At 40.6% G+C, this 15,890-nt stretch overlaps 1 protein-coding gene across 12 annotated transcripts in view; it reads right to left on the reverse strand.

Annotated features, from left to right (window-relative positions):
- ptprt (protein tyrosine phosphatase receptor type T) overlaps positions 1-15,890 on the reverse strand; it is a 210,948-nt gene that overhangs the window by 64,463 nt on the left and 130,595 nt on the right. For 7 of the 12 annotated variants that reach the window (XM_049023370.1, XM_049023373.1, XM_049023371.1 and 4 more), the window contains exons 13-15: positions 10,102-10,138; positions 8,622-8,678; positions 1,178-1,313 (exon numbers count right to left, since the gene is read on the reverse strand). In XM_049023370.1, coding sequence (XP_048879327.1) covers positions 1,178-1,313; positions 8,622-8,678; positions 10,102-10,138 — 230 coding nt within the window. The remainder of the gene's footprint in view (positions 1-1,177; positions 1,314-8,621; positions 8,679-10,101; positions 10,139-15,890) is intronic. The other 5 variants (XM_049023374.1, XM_049023378.1, XM_049023376.1 and 2 more) reach the window with 1 other exon arrangement.

The raw sequence follows: 15,890 nt of genomic DNA on the forward strand, positions 1-15,890 counted from the left end.
AGCTCATAAATGTATTCAACCAATTATACATGAAATATTTAGAGATTACTTGCTTCCACAAAGCACGTTCCTACAGATAACTGAATTGTAAACTGTTAAAATCTGTAATTTATGAATGACTGTTTTGCTTGTGTGCCTTGCTGGAGTGAAATGTCATTGATCCAGGGAATGGAGATGCTCAGGCATACTGCTGACTTCGTGTTTCCCCTTCACCTTCCCATCTGCACCCTACCTGGCGCGCTCTTGCGGTCGATAGCCATCGCTATTTACTATTTAGGAGCCCATAGCCTGGCAGCCATCTCCAGCAAACGCCCACAGACCAACAACCACACCGGGCACCAGTTCCTAAGGGATCCCACGTAATGAATACCGACAATATGCTCCTGAGGAGCGAGTCCGCTGCTGGTGTCAAAATAAGTCTGACCCTCACGCCTGAGAAAGCGTCACAAGAACTATATGGATTGAGCAGTCATGTAGTTTCTTTGCATATCACAATCATAATAAACTAGTACAAAGAATATCATTAGAATATATGTTAAAAAAAGAAAAAAGCTGATAACTGTGCAGTTCTCAATAATAAAATGAAGAAATTTCATCTAAGACAACTTTCACTGTGCAAATTCTCATGAATTTTTAACTTTTACTTAAATTTGGCAGTCCATTACTTATATCAACTAATTTGTCAAGACAGAGAAGTTAATAATTTATGGTATCTATCTATATATATATATACATATATATAAATTGAAATAAGTCGTTCAATTAAGTAGGTTAGTATTAATCCTACTGCCTTCTTAGAGTTTAAATTTGTTTCTATCTGTGGGGTGATAATGGAATACGGAGAAAAAGTTTAAATAAAAAAAGGGCTTGTAATCCTTTTTTTGCTGCAGAAAATGGCATGGGCAGTATGTAATTAGGGTATTTGTAGAGAGAAAGAGGCAGAGAAAGTGGAGGGAGAGAGAGATGTAATGAGAGTCAGCCAGTGTGCATGTTTACACAACATACAGGAAGTTGTGCAATGCCAAGTGCACCCCTCGAAGCCCTTTTCTTCCTCTAATTTTGTTAAAATGCCAAAAGATATCTTAGGTGGCCTTCCAAAGACGTCCCACAGGAAACAGGAGCTAGCATCCGTAGTGCCCCAGGCGGGAGGCTAGTATCTCGCCGTCCGCTCCTTTACCTTCTTTTAAACGTCAGCACCAAGCCCAGCAGGATGATTACAAACATGAGTATCCCGGCAACGACGCCCGCCATCTTGACTGTGCCGTCCACCTGCTTCTCAGGCTCGACCGCATTCGAGTTCTGGGTGGATGCTCCTGCAGGTGGGAGGGGGCGGGGCATAGTGGGGAGCACAGACACATCACAGAGAGGAGGAGGGGCTTTACTGCGGGCAGCCACTGCCCACTGACCAATCTCTCAACACGGCAACAACTCTCAAAGCAGACGGTGCTACAACGCATATCACAAAAATGATACACGGAAAAAAATAAATCACAGTGTTCACACAGGCATGCACTCAAACACCGGGGCCTTCCCAATTGCTGTCTGGTATAAAATCTCAGTCATAACTTAGGCATAGGAGAGGGACATAACGTCCCTGCTAAAAATCAAATCTACTCTAAAAGGTGTAAGGAGGCTAGCAAATTCTATTTTAGCAACATTTGCAATAATAACAATAAGGTTCTTCCATCAGGGAGTTTGCGGACGCAGGTGCTTATTCTTCGGTCACCCACACAGCTACTATGGTTTAACAAAGCATGACACACAGCAATGTGCCACAGTAGCCAAAGCTCAGCACGAAGGCATGGTCGTCATTTCGCATTCGTCTTCCTGACAAAAGCCAAGGTGATACTACTGTGCAAAAATCTGACAAAATTTAAATCCACACAAATGGAAATGACGAATGGCGATGCACAAGGTAATAACGGATAGCACATACATAACAAGAAAATGACAATAAGGCTAAGTTATTAAGGGGCTTTTAGAAATTACACAGATGAAGAGGCAGATCTTAGCAAGCTATCGTCAATAATTGTACTAAGAAAGTATTTGTGCAACATTTAAAATTGTTGAGAGAACAGGAAGAAAACAGATTTTTACTTAATTACATTTTGGCACTCTCACTACATTTTTTTCTTCAAATTTATTTGGTGTCACTGCAAGCCTGTTCATTACAACTGTTCCTTTAAACATGTCCACTACTTTTACAGTAGATCAATAAGAACATATGTAACATGTCTTGTAAACAGAGCGACATGGACACCTAACTTCAGTGATGCATAGTGTTTGGAATTTGGAGTAATCTGGGGATAGCTAGACGGAGCATGCAAAGCCTCGTGTTTAAGTTTTCTAAGTCCTGCATTTTTCATCACTGTCTATTGCAGTTACACTTTATTGGACTAAACATGAGTTCACATTTCATAATAATCAGTTTAACAAAATATGAAGTTCTGATATATTTGCACCATAATGCTATCATTTAGTAGTTCTGTGTCATTCAATGGTTCGGAATAAAACTTCACATTTGAGTAGCATTTTCACGTTACGTTCACATTTTACTTTTTCGACTATGCCCCTCTTCCAAAACCGTGAATTTCAGATATAAAGCACTGGTTAGATCATAACCATAAATCATAAAACAAAGCAATGGGTTAAAATAAAAAAGATCAGGGCCAGTGGGTAGAGAAGGGGCATGCAAGGAAAGCTCCAGGGAGAGAGCTTGCGCATAATATTTTTCTAAGTGATGAAATGCCGTCATGCACACCGAATGTTTACCATGGTGAATAATGAAATGGTCCAGCGAGCACGATGGGGGAAACGGAAGCGAGACACAGAAAAAGAAATGGCAAGTTCCATCATACCACCCACTTTATACCCCTTACCGATCCTCGGCCAATCAAAACGGATGCTCGTTTGTCGGCACCGAATAGTCTAAGATGATAATTCTGTCACTTTCAGCTAATTAGGATGATGACTCAAGGTTTGTTAGAAAGCATTATGACTCACAGCTCATGCTGCTGCTTTATTTGCCATGACTTGCTCCTGCACCTTTGGGATAGCTCCCTCACCACATATGTTGTTAATCACATCCTATTAATATCTTTAAACATACAGTAAAGGTCACTATCACTGAAACGACTTAACTCGCCCCAATCGATCAGCCTGAAGGAGGCAGTATGTGTGCTAATCTCCCAAAGTTCGTTCCTGGTTTTCTTTCCTGCGGTACTTCCATCAACTGTATTGCCCAGAGTGCCAGAGCATCTTCTTAAAGACACACAGCCTACATTAGCTACAGGACCACTGCAGCCACGGTGTCTTAAAAGACACAGTTAAACCCCCAAAATTTTGAAAGAAAAAGCTTAAAACAAATAAAAATCAGGGTGGCCATAAAAAAGAAAAAGCTAACATTTTTACAAGACCCAGGTCACCCAACGTGGCTCCAACTCCTAATGAAAATGTAATTTAAATGGCAGCATGGCCTTGCTTCCAAATTAGGAAGCTTCTACATTAGATCTGACTTGAAAACTAAAGAAGCACTGATGATAATTTCAGGCATCCCTCTGACATCTCAAACTCATGTAGACATACTGCAGTACGACGCCAAGTATATTTAAAGATTGTTTCCCAATACACCCCTGAGAGTTTGGTTCTTTTTCAAAAAGGGGTCAATTCTTTTCTGTTTCGATTTGGGATTAACCTTGATTTTATTGACGCTAAGTGGAACACAGAGCCAATTCTAATAACGCTGTAGTCTTAGCTACTGTAGCTTAAAAATATCACGATTGAAGCAGCAGCCAATCACATGACATTTAGTAACTATTAAGTTTGTTTTGCACATGCCCACAAACATGGCTGCTCAGAAGCAATCTAGCTGTCTAAATTAAATACTTGGACCCGAGGCACAAAATTCACATTCCTGTCTTTACAGTTAACCTATTTTTGTTCAACAGCTAGAATTTGCTAGGTTCAGTCAAAAACAAAAGAGGAAAAAGGCATATAACAATTCACAAACTAATGAAGTGCACCAAAAAAGGCGTATTTTTCACTGCGTTCTTTTTCTCTTAGTCTTATTAAGAAACAACCTACACAACGGAAAGCAGTTGTAATTTATTTAACAATATTGCATTATAACCTGTTAGCACTGTTGCCTCACACCTCTGGGTCCCAGGTTCGAGTCTCAGCCTGGGTCACATGTGTGTGGTGTTTGCATGTTCTCCCCATGTCGTCGTGGGGTTTCCTCCAGTTTCCATGCTGAGGCTAATTGGAGTTGCTAAATTGCCCATAGGAGTGCATGTGTGAGTGACGGGTGTGTGAATGTGCCCTACGATGGGCTGGCCCCCCATCCTGGGTTGTTCCCTGCCTTGTGCCTCAGCTCCGGACCCCACGCGACCCAGTAGGATAAGCGGTTTGGAAAATGGATGGATGGATGGCTTTATAACCTGTAGAATGTCTGTGCAGTGTAAACAGTAGTGTCATCTAAGCCAGTTTTCACTCAGCAGTGACTATGTGTCAGTGGTAGTTCACGTGTCTCACAGGTGAGTCAAGGTCAGCCATGCATATCCCACTGCTATTCCAGACTAAATCCGCGTCCTTTGATTGGGTTCAGCAGTTCACGATGTAACAATAAAAGCCCATCTGGCTATCTACCCCTCCACCCCATTTGGTACCATGGAAACCACACCACAGATTGACTAAACGGAGATATGACCATGAACTCCCCCCAGTTTATCTTCTTCAGCAGGCTGCAGACCAGAGGTAAAGTCTGGAGAGATAGCACTTTGTCCATGAGATTTTCACCGAAGATCCATGTGGCAAGGACAGAGTTTGCCCTCTTCCTAATTTACTGCCGCATTAAATATAACTAAAGGCATGTTCTGCAAAAGACGCAGGGAGGAGAATCCTATTTTTGCTCAATTTTTTAACAGAACAGGTTGGTTTTGGGTTTATCACTTGCTTGGGGAGAAAATATTCCCATTCTCTGCCCTCTCCATAGTCAGTACATATTTAAAATCAGTGTAGTGGAGTCCCTTACATTTATGGATATGCTGCAGGTTCTCTGGTTATACTGGTGACTTGCACTTTGTTACAGAGTGACTTAGACCTTCTTATACGCAGTACAGTTGTTTACTCTGCATAGGGAAAAATATAGACAATTAAATTCAACCAATTAATGGCAGGAATTAACGGTTCTTCAGCTGAATCTATATTTCGCAGGAAATGACGGGACAAAATTTTCATCTGTTCCCTCTGTCCTGCACTATTTATCACTATTTGCTAGGCAAATAATAAAAAAGGACTTTTGGGAACTGTTTCAAATTTGGTTAACAGTGATTTCAGATATGTCCGTAAGGAGTATAAACTGTGCAGCAAAGGTTTGCAATTTCTGCATGTGATGATATGACATAATTAAAAATCCTGCATTATCAATAATTTGCAGAATCAGCAAATAGTGGATTTTATAATTCATAAACTTGATAAAGCTCACAGCTAACTTGTAGATTAATGTGCACGTATGCACTTAAATTGCACATTTTTCTGTTTTGAAAAATGGTACATGTTTTATCACACAGTACTTGAAAGATATAAAGTAGGTCTCTTCCAAAGCTAAAGTCTGTTTACATTATTTTTAATAAGGTTTGCAACTTCTACATGTAATAATGGAACATTATTAAAAATCTTGCACGAACAATTAAATTGCAATTCAGCCTATAGGGGATTTTCTCCTAATTCCCTGCTACAGCAGATCAGGGCAGATCCAGAAAGAAGCATCACACCTATGAAAACCATTACATTTAATTGGAGATGTGTAACATGTACACATCACAATAATAAGTAATCATTCCAAAAACATATACTTCATCAGTTTATGCCTATAAGCGGTCACTAAAACTGTGTGTCAATCCATTCAGGATTTATCATCATTGCGGCTGTTAGAAACCAGCCATATCCTTCAGAGGCCCTTCGGAGAAAAACCCTTAACAGAACTCAAGTTTTATTCATGGACCTGATGAGATACCAGTGTTAGGAGAAGCAGGAAGTACCCTGATGCTCTGAAATAAAAGGTGCAGTGATGAGTCATTGGCATCGCGTCACAGAATCACCCATCCCACAGGCCCCTCCCTCATTCCTGTAACATCAGAAGTGACTGTGTTCTCATCTGCTGAACTCCAAACATAAAGGTCATGCATTTGTAAAACTACTAAACCTGTAATACATTCTTGGGTCGGGGGGTAGCAGATTTTTTTTTTATCTAATGGACCTTAAAATTCTGACATGATTTCTGAGTCCGTGTCCTCAGCCCCTCATCAGCTGGAGCCCCCACCTGTGATTCCTCTCTGCTCTTTGCCTCAGCTGTCACAGCAATATTGATTAAGATTACCACAGTTCTTTCCCATTAAAACAATAGGGGTCCCCAGCCGACAAGCAGTCTGGCACCCCCCCCCCCTCCCATGAATAACCAGGTCTTTTAATTATGAACCAGCACTCTGTCTCTCATAGATGCTCTTTTGAGCCTTTTCAGAAAATTTTTTGTGAGCCCAGCAGAAATCAAAGCTCGAAATAATTGAAGGAATTCCACACCACCCCACAATATATTACGAAAAACACAATCTTGCGACAATTAAACACCATTTCCTCGAAACAAGAGAACTGGGTACCTGCCAGGACAAAGTAGTCTTTTTTCTTTGATTTCTGAGTAAAATTAAGTAGTTAAAGGGATTACCATCTGCATGGTAGCAGGGCTAGAACGGATGTTACATATCTGAACTGTAAACAAAGCACTACACTAAGACTACAATATGATCCAGACTCAGGAATTCCACAAAGACCCCGGCACTCTGCGGGAAATTTATGTATATATAAATCTGCATAAATAAATCTGCAAATAACATACGGATGGACGTATGTGATTTTAATATTTTAACTTAATTTATTTCATATAGTAATTATTAGTGCAATACTGCACAATCTACTCAGGTAAATAAAAAGCAGTTGCACAATTTTATATTAATGGGCCATAAGCAAGAAAATAAAATAGATTTGTTTGTATAATGAAAAAAGAAAGTCACTTCTTATTTATGGCACTCGATTGACACGCCGTGATTCTCACCCACATCGGCTGCACGACAAACACACTACAATTATAGTACGGCAGCTCTGGTGCCTACTTCAGTTTTCAGGCTCTAGGGGCTCGAAAAAAGCCTTGGGGGCGAAGGTACGGGGCAGAAGTTCTAAGGCCACACAGCAGACGGAGGGCCCCCGTCATATCAGCTGTCATTCTCAGACTGAGAGAGCAGGCATGCATACATGATAATGGTGTTAGGGAGCAGAAATGGGCTGCGAGACATCACCTGAACACATATCTAGCCACACGCAGACCACACGGCTTGAATGACATCTATTCCACAAGAGGTCATCGCTTGAATTTGCACATGAACACAAAACAAGTCACCACTCAAACACCAACACAGAAATACACATACATTCAAGGAAAAAAAAATTGGACTTTTGATTCCCTGAGGGCTTTTGCTGAATACACAGCATAGTAGAGCTTAAATTGTTCTCAGAAATTACCACAACAAAAGCCCTTATCTAATTCACCAGGGAAATAGGCATTTCCCAGTGAGACACACTGTTACTTTGAGAGATGGACACTTTGAGGGCTGTGTCATCAGCAACAAATAAAGAAGATGAAATACTTTCAAGGTGCACAATGCATTATGGGTGATATCCCTTTAAAAGGGAAGGGTTTCTGGTGTAGATACAAGTTAGTCTATGTCATTATTTTTTAAGTTTTGCTCAGAAACTTGTTAAAGCTCATATCTAATTTGTACATTAATGTGTACATTTGAACTTAAATTGCATTTAAATTGCTACACATTTTACAGTACTTGAAAGTTATAAATGGTCTTCCGAACCGTACATCTGTTTACATAGTTTTTTTGTTTTTTTTTATAAAACCCCACATTCAATAAGGTTTTCTATTATTATTGGCATAACATTTTCAAACCAAATATGATGGTTAAGATCTGACCAGACACAACAAAACCAAATACCCTAAGTTACAAAAAAAATAAAACTTTTACTTGGAACTTTCTACACATGTAGATATAATCGGCGCAGTGACAGAGCCAGGGTTTGAATTTTCACTGAATCAGAGGTGTCAAATGTCATCCTGTATGTGTGACCTTAGTGAATGGGGGGTGCAATTTTGTCGAGACCGATCAAAATTTTAATCAGGCTAGACTGGATCCTTGCAACTCGCTTTGCCAAGTTCCCGCGTTGAGTCTGTTCTACACTCGTCCACGACAACTATCTTCTGTCATTCAGAAGCAAGACTCTGAGCAAAACTGTCCATAAATTAAAATACAAGGATTTTAAATAATAGTAATAATAATAATAATAATAATACTAACAAACAATATGGAGATAAACAACAATAGGGCACCAAGATCTTAGTAGCATTAATGACATAAAAAAACTACACTTTGGTTTAGGATCAGACATGCAGCCAAATGCATTAAAAGTGTAGTAAAGAAACAAATGAAACAGAATACAAACAAATGGGAAATTAAGTAATTAAGAGAGAACAGAATGCAGAAATCTGTCTATGGAGCAATAATCACCTTCACTGGGGATGACAAGAATGTATGGCGTTGTTATTTGCCCCCTACCTATTACCACTAAGAACAAGGTTTATCGTTCCAGGTCGGCATGCATGAGAGAAAGGAAACAAAGAAAAAAAGTCTAAAAACAAAATACTGCTCCATCATCGAGACTTCCGGGTCTTCGCTTGAATTGCAACAAATTAAAAGTACAGCTGTGAGCAGAAACGTATTCAGGGAGATAGTAGGGCTGACACCATTTCTCAGTACTGCGGGGTCCACAGATATTGACAACTGGGTGCGGTGAAACCAAAAAAAAAAAGGTTTGGAAGCTCCATAGAAAAGGAGCTCCTTCATGGAGGGATCACTAAAGAATTTATGTGGCTGTTATCTAAGGAGAGAGAAATACTAGGGGCATTTAACATGGCTGATGTTCACAGATTCATTTTTAAATGAATCCACTTGAATCTTAAATGCACTGATGTCAATCTATGATTCTGACTCAGAAAAAGATACATATATATGATATATGTATACACAGGAACAATGTTATAACTTTGTGGCACAGTTTGTTTATATTTTATTTTTTTTAATTTAAATCTGGGTAACAACAGCACAATAACAGCAAGCTATTATGATGAAAATTGCACTTTCAATTGCAATCCTGCTCTACTGTGACTGTGTATTAATTGCTCGGCAAAAACAAATACAAAATGCCACAAAGTTGAAAGCATGGCTTTTCTGAAGCAGACATACAAATGGTCCCTCCCACTCAAAGAAAAGACGGAATTCATGAAAAATGGCTCACAGACACAAAAGACATAAGTATAATTGGTTCATGTTTACACAGATATTAAAACTGATGTTTAACAAAATGATGACATGATTCTGAGGCCTAACAGTCCTTTGTGTCATAAAACAAATATCTAATATTAAGATTTCCATAAATGATATTTAGAAATCATATCTGAGAATATTAAAAAATCTAAACAAAAAGTGATATGAGAAAAAAATGTAAGAAAAAAAAAAACATGCATATTTGAGTTTGATGTGTTTGCGAATGGTTAAAATTATATTTTTAAAGTTTAAATCTGATTAAATGTCTATCCTGGCTTTTATAACACAGGACTTATATATATATATATAATGCCAAGCTTTTTGCATTGTGATCAGCAATGAACAGTATTTAATACCCCCAGGGACAATCTGAGCAAAATTACCCCGAAAGAGGCTGTAGGTACAATGGGACAGCAAACGAGCCCCCTAACATACATGTTCACATCATTAGTCATGTAAATAATGCTACCAAATTATCATATTTACTTAGGAGAGTTTGTATCAAGCATCAAAAGGGAATAAGGGGATATACTGAGCAAATAGAGTCACCCATTGTACCTACATCTTTAATAACAACAACTTCCAGATAACATATTACAGGAATTTTCAGCTTTCCTTTGGTTAATTAAAGTAGCATGCAGAAACATCACTGAAAATAGCATACCTTTATTAGCCAGTCGCACACAGTTGATTTTTGTTTCCTGTAAAGAGAAATAAATGAAATAAGTTACAAAAATGTTAATTAAACCACTTTGATGTGCATAGTAAACTGCATGAGCTACATGACACACTATTGCATCAAGTCACGAGGGAGCACACTAGATATATAGGAGCCCAAGCAGGAGGAGTCAGGCCACTAGATGAGACGACAATCAAGTCAACACGAGTCCATAGCTGACCTCCAGCAGCTGTTACGTCACCATGCCTGTAGAGAGCGCTGATCTGCATGAGTTAATTGCTGCAATACACCGTAATCAGGCCATGTTCCCTCGCTCCTGCCTCCTAGCTGCTGGCCTAGACCCTGCTACCCTCTCAGCTGGAAAGCCCCCATGCCTTCCAGGATACCCTCCTCTCCAGCCCTATTCACATCGCCGCGTGGCCTCCTGCCCTCCCGAAACCCCAGAGACACCATGTTTGTGGTCAACATCCTGACCAGTGTTGACCCCGGCCGCCCTCCATGTGCCCACAGAATGCAGGCAGGTCCTGTCAGATGCACACGGGCTCTGCTCGCATGCACTCCCTTAAGTCAAATGAAATCTTACACCTTTGGCTGTCTAACTCCTTTTTACCTCTCTGCACCCTGGTGGTAAACAATATTAGGAAAATATATCACTATAGCCCAATATAAAGTATTAATGCTGTTTTAATTAAGACTATTAGATTATTACTCTTAATACATATCTGGCTAGTGGGTGCAGGATTTGAATACTGAATTCTGAAGGTGGGAGCCACTATACCACACAAATAATAACTATTATTATTGCTGTTGTTATTGATTAGTAGCATTAGTGTAATACTTCATACCAGCCTCCACCAGAGGTCCAGAACTTAAAAATTGTGTGTCTCCCTAACCTCATGCAGTGTTCTAAAGCAAACTGAAGGCATTCACTCAAACTACTTAATGCTGCCAAAGACATTATAACGCAGGAAAATCCTCAGGGAGAATAATGTGGGAGTCCCATCAGTCGGCATCCCTGGCAACGGGCAGCACAATGCTCACACACAGAGAACACAGTTCTCCCCAAACACATCCGTGTACAGTCAAGGGGTACATGTTCACCTAAACGCATCCATGTGCAGTCAGGAGGTACATGTTCACCCAAATGCATCCATGTGTGGCCAGGGGGTACATGTTCACCGAAATGCATTCATGTGCAGTCAGGGGGTACATGTTCACCCAAACACATCCGTGTACAGTCAGGAGGTACATGTTCACCTAAACACATCTGTGTGTGGCCAGGGGGTACATGTTCACCGAAATGCATTCATGTGCAGTCAGGGGGTACATGTTCACCCAAACACATCCGTGTACAGTCAGGGGGTACATGTTCACCTAAACACATCTGTGTGTAGCCAGGGGGTACATGTTCACCGAAATGCATCCATGTGCAGTCAGGGGGGTACATGTTCACCCAAATACATCTGTGTGCAGCCAGGACATATATGTTGACCAAACCACATCTGTGCAAAGGAAGCACATTTGTGACACACAGTTTTCAGCTACAAGTCCTGCTGTTAAAAGTATTTCATCTTCTTTATTTGTTAAGCAGCATCAAAATAATAATAATAATAATAATCTTACAACCATAAGATCTGATCTGGGCACTTGGCAAACAATTAGCATTACCAATGTATAATCATTATGGGGGAGAGCAGACTGATCGATTCATTTAATTTCAGCAGCAGTTCATATGAGGTTTCAGGATGCTACATAATTCATTTAAATTAACCTACAATATTGATTTTCCCATCACCACTGTTGAAATTCTGCACTGTAAGGACAGATCTCATCCAGCCTAGGGAGAACACTTGTTTCACTGGTGATGGTTTTCCCAAACGTCACTCACATCACCCAGGCACACCACGTCAAGAAAGAGCGGTTCCACGGGATTTTGGGAGGAAAGTTCGGACATAACTATAATAAGGATGAAGTGCAAAAAAAGCAGAAATCCTGACACAAGTGACAGAGCTTGATGCAGTAAACAGGGGCAGTCGAGAGCCCTGGTTTCCACCGAAAGACTTCCAGCAATGAAAAATTAAATGTAGTGATGGGGATAAAGAGACAGTGGATTTGTACTTGGCCAGTCATATTCATCCCCCCCCATCCCCCCCCCCCCCTTCATTTCTGATAGGACAGGGCAGATTAAACTGTCAGAGTTCATTCAGCATCACAAACAGCCAGCCCCTCCTCAGGACGACCCCAGCAGCAGTCGACTCTTCTCCAGGCTGGTCAGTAAAGCGCAAAGCCAGAGACTTCCTGCATTTTCCACCTGACACCGCAGTGACACGTCAGTCTGGCAGCTCGGACCGGCACGAGGCCAAGCTTGCCTCTGGGAGGATGCAGCAGCATACAGCGCCAGCAGTAAGCAAGTCAGGCACAAGCAGAATCTGTTTCTCTGACAGCTTCTTTCTATCTGCCTTTTTTAAATGCATATAATACTTAGGACATGCTGGTCTTGCCGAGTATAAACTGAAAATCAGTGCAAGTTCAGGCCTTTGAAACTACAGCATTTTCAAAGACTAGACCACCTAATTTGTAAAGTGATTAAGTCATTAAATGTAATATATTTATAACAGCATTGGCTTCTCAAACTCGAACGTATTCAGTCATTACAAAGTATAAATAATTTTTTCCCCAATATGTTAATGTCTGATTGCAAATTTTGAGTCAAAACCAGTAGACAGGATGGGGAACTAAAATGCCCAGATGTTATACATGACCCCACCTCCAAACACAAACAAACAAACAAACAAATACTCAATTCACGAAGGGAAGGGCTGAAGCAATCCATCATTTATTTTCTCATACAACCTTCGGCCACCCAGTTGCACAAACACTGAAAAGGACAATGAGGGATCTCTCACCCTCTACATCCTGCTCTGAATCGCTCCATCATGTTCAAAAGCCCCCATCTTCTCAAAACCATTATTGTCCTGCCGCAGAAAACCAAATCTGGTTTTGGTTTGCGTACTTATAAGAGGGAAGGAGGGGCTTAATTAAAACCACATCACGTTGTTAGGTTCACCAAAAGGCAAAAAGGTGACAATGCCCCCCAAAAAGTCAAGAATAAAAGAAGAAAAATCATTTAAAGCAACCAGCAAACAACAGGAAGCCAAGAGCTGAGAAGTGACATGGAAAGGGGGATGGGAAGAGCTCTAAGAAATCAGCTGTGACTTAAATCTTCTGTGCAGCATCTGACTTCAGGAAATGTCAGCACCACCATTTCAAAACGCATTCAGAGTAATTTTCCCCCCACCTTCTGACGATTCACGTTGCTCTTAGCCGAGTGACATTTACTGCACAAGAATGTACATTGGTAATGCCTGTAGCAATTCGGCGGCTCTGAAATTTTTTAAATTTAAATATCTGGGGAAAAGCATGCTAAGACAGCTACAGTGCTGATAGCGAGTGAACTCCGTTTACGGTCGTATGCGTGCGACTCCAGCCTGGTTTTCAGAAGCTGCCACCACAACGAAGTGGGGAACTTTTGCACACCTATCCACAGTTACTGTAGCAAAAAGCAACTCCTGCAATCTGTGAAAACTGCTGCACTTTTTGAATCGCTTAGGGAGGAGGACAGGGACAGGCCATCTAGCTCAACTGCTAAGGGTTTCTAGGTATGACATCTATATTAATCTGTGGGGGAAAAAACAATAAACCACCACCTATTTTGCCAGTAATATATGTTTTCTAATGTATCTTATTTCTGTCTGATGTTAAAACTTTTGAATTTACTGTCCTTGAATGGAGGTGTCCCTGAGCATAGTAATATACAATGGGATGCTAATTAACTGTTGTCAGAAACAAGTAGCGGCAATGCTAATGAACATAAATTCTAATTTATTGCAACACAGCACTAGAAACTCTGCAAATGAGCGAAGGCAGGCTGGCAGAGCTGCGAAAGCAGATCTGCCCAAGAGCTGTTGCTCAAATTGTTGTCAGTGACAAGAGCCAGAGGTGAATACCAATATCTTCCATACTTGAGGTCCCCGGTCTTCTAGTGCGGCCTGTAGACCCCAGATTTCACAAAGAAGCAGCCTCATAACAACACAATCCTCAAAAGAAAAAGTGGCATTCAAATAGAGAATGCACCCCCCCCCAAAGCTTCTGTTTTTATTAGGGAAAATGGGACAGTTTCAAATGTTGGCTGCTCGCTATTTGAAGGAGTCAAATAAGCAACAAAGACAAACAACAGGGAAGTAGCAATAAAAATATACCTGTGGCCAGTGCCTCTGAGACAGATAATCAAAACACAGCTATCATTAGATGTTAAGGGCTAGGTCAGTCCTGGCTTTGAAGTCCATGTGGGACCTGAAGATAAACCACTTGACTTTTATAGGTTGTAATTGGCCACAAAGAACTTTGCACACTGATAAGACACAATTTAAGGTAGCTGAAAAACGTGAGCAATGAACAATAAGCAGCAGGTGCAGGTATAGGTTGCCTGTGTACGGCAGTTTCTGCTCAATTAAGCTACTTTGATGTACTATCTATTGTAGCTATTGTACTGAAATACCCTATCAACACTACTGATTGCTTGCTGTTACCAGAGGTTTTTACCCACCAAGAACCACACTAAACAGTGTCATATTTCATATCATTCACATCTTGCACAGTTATTAGGTATTCAGGGGGAGCTGTGCATTGTCTGGTGTCACCCATGAGCCCAAAAGAAGTACTTAAAATCCATCACAGCTTTTTGTCGGAAAGATTCCTAATGTTTCTGAGCACCCGGGATCCTGACTAGGATGCTGGAACAATAAGAAGAATTGGAGACGGGTCCTTGTGGGCAGTACGGTAGCACAGTGGTTAGCACTGGCTCCGTGTATGTGGAGCTTGCTATTCTCCCTGCATCGTTATAGGGTTATAGAGTTTCCCACCATAATGCAAAAACATGCTAAGGGGAATTGGTGTTACCAAATTGTACGTATTTGCAAAATGTGTTTGCCCAGTGATTGGTTGGCGCCTCCCACCCCGAGTTATTTCCTGACTTGTGCCCATAGCTTCCCAGATAGACTCTGGATCTCAGTGACCCTGAATAGGACAAGCAGGTACAGAAGATGGATGGATGGAGATCGGTTCCTGTGTGATGGGAAATGCCCCATTCATCCGGGGCCAGACCACCTGACCTACTCATGGGAGACACCCACTCAATTTCTGGTAACTCAGCATAGCCAGCCATTCAAAGCCTAATAAACGTGTACCCCACTTGCCAAAATACAAAATATAAAAGATATCAAAACCAAGGGGTGCCTGAGAGGGCTGAGAATGCAGCATGAAACCACAATCAGTAACAGATGTGCAACAACAACGCAGCATTTAAAAAATCCTCAAAGGCAGAAAGTGTTGCACATTCTTCCTTTTTAAATCTGCACCTTTAACCTCTTCTTGGGAAATCAATTCTTTAAAAAAAAAGTATTTATTACAGCCTGTAAGACATTTACCACATCACATGTACCATTCATGAGTTTGGATGTGTTCATTGTTTATACACATTATGTATCATGAGAAATAAGAATAAAATATTACGAAGTGAAACGGCTTGTAAGTAACCAGTGAACGTAAAAATGATTACACTGCTAGTGTCATAATGCATTACTTCTCTGGAAAAAATTAAGAGAGCATGGCAAAATTTTTAGTTTCATTCATTTCTCAATTTATGGGTACATGCCTGTGTAAAATATACATAATTTTTGCTCAATTATATCCAGCCTGACTCTTCCTGCTTCTCA

Source organism: Brienomyrus brachyistius, chromosome 8 (assembly GCF_023856365.1).
Source record: "Brienomyrus brachyistius isolate T26 chromosome 8, BBRACH_0.4, whole genome shotgun sequence".
NCBI classification, from domain to species: Eukaryota; Metazoa; Chordata; class Actinopteri; order Osteoglossiformes; family Mormyridae; genus Brienomyrus; species Brienomyrus brachyistius.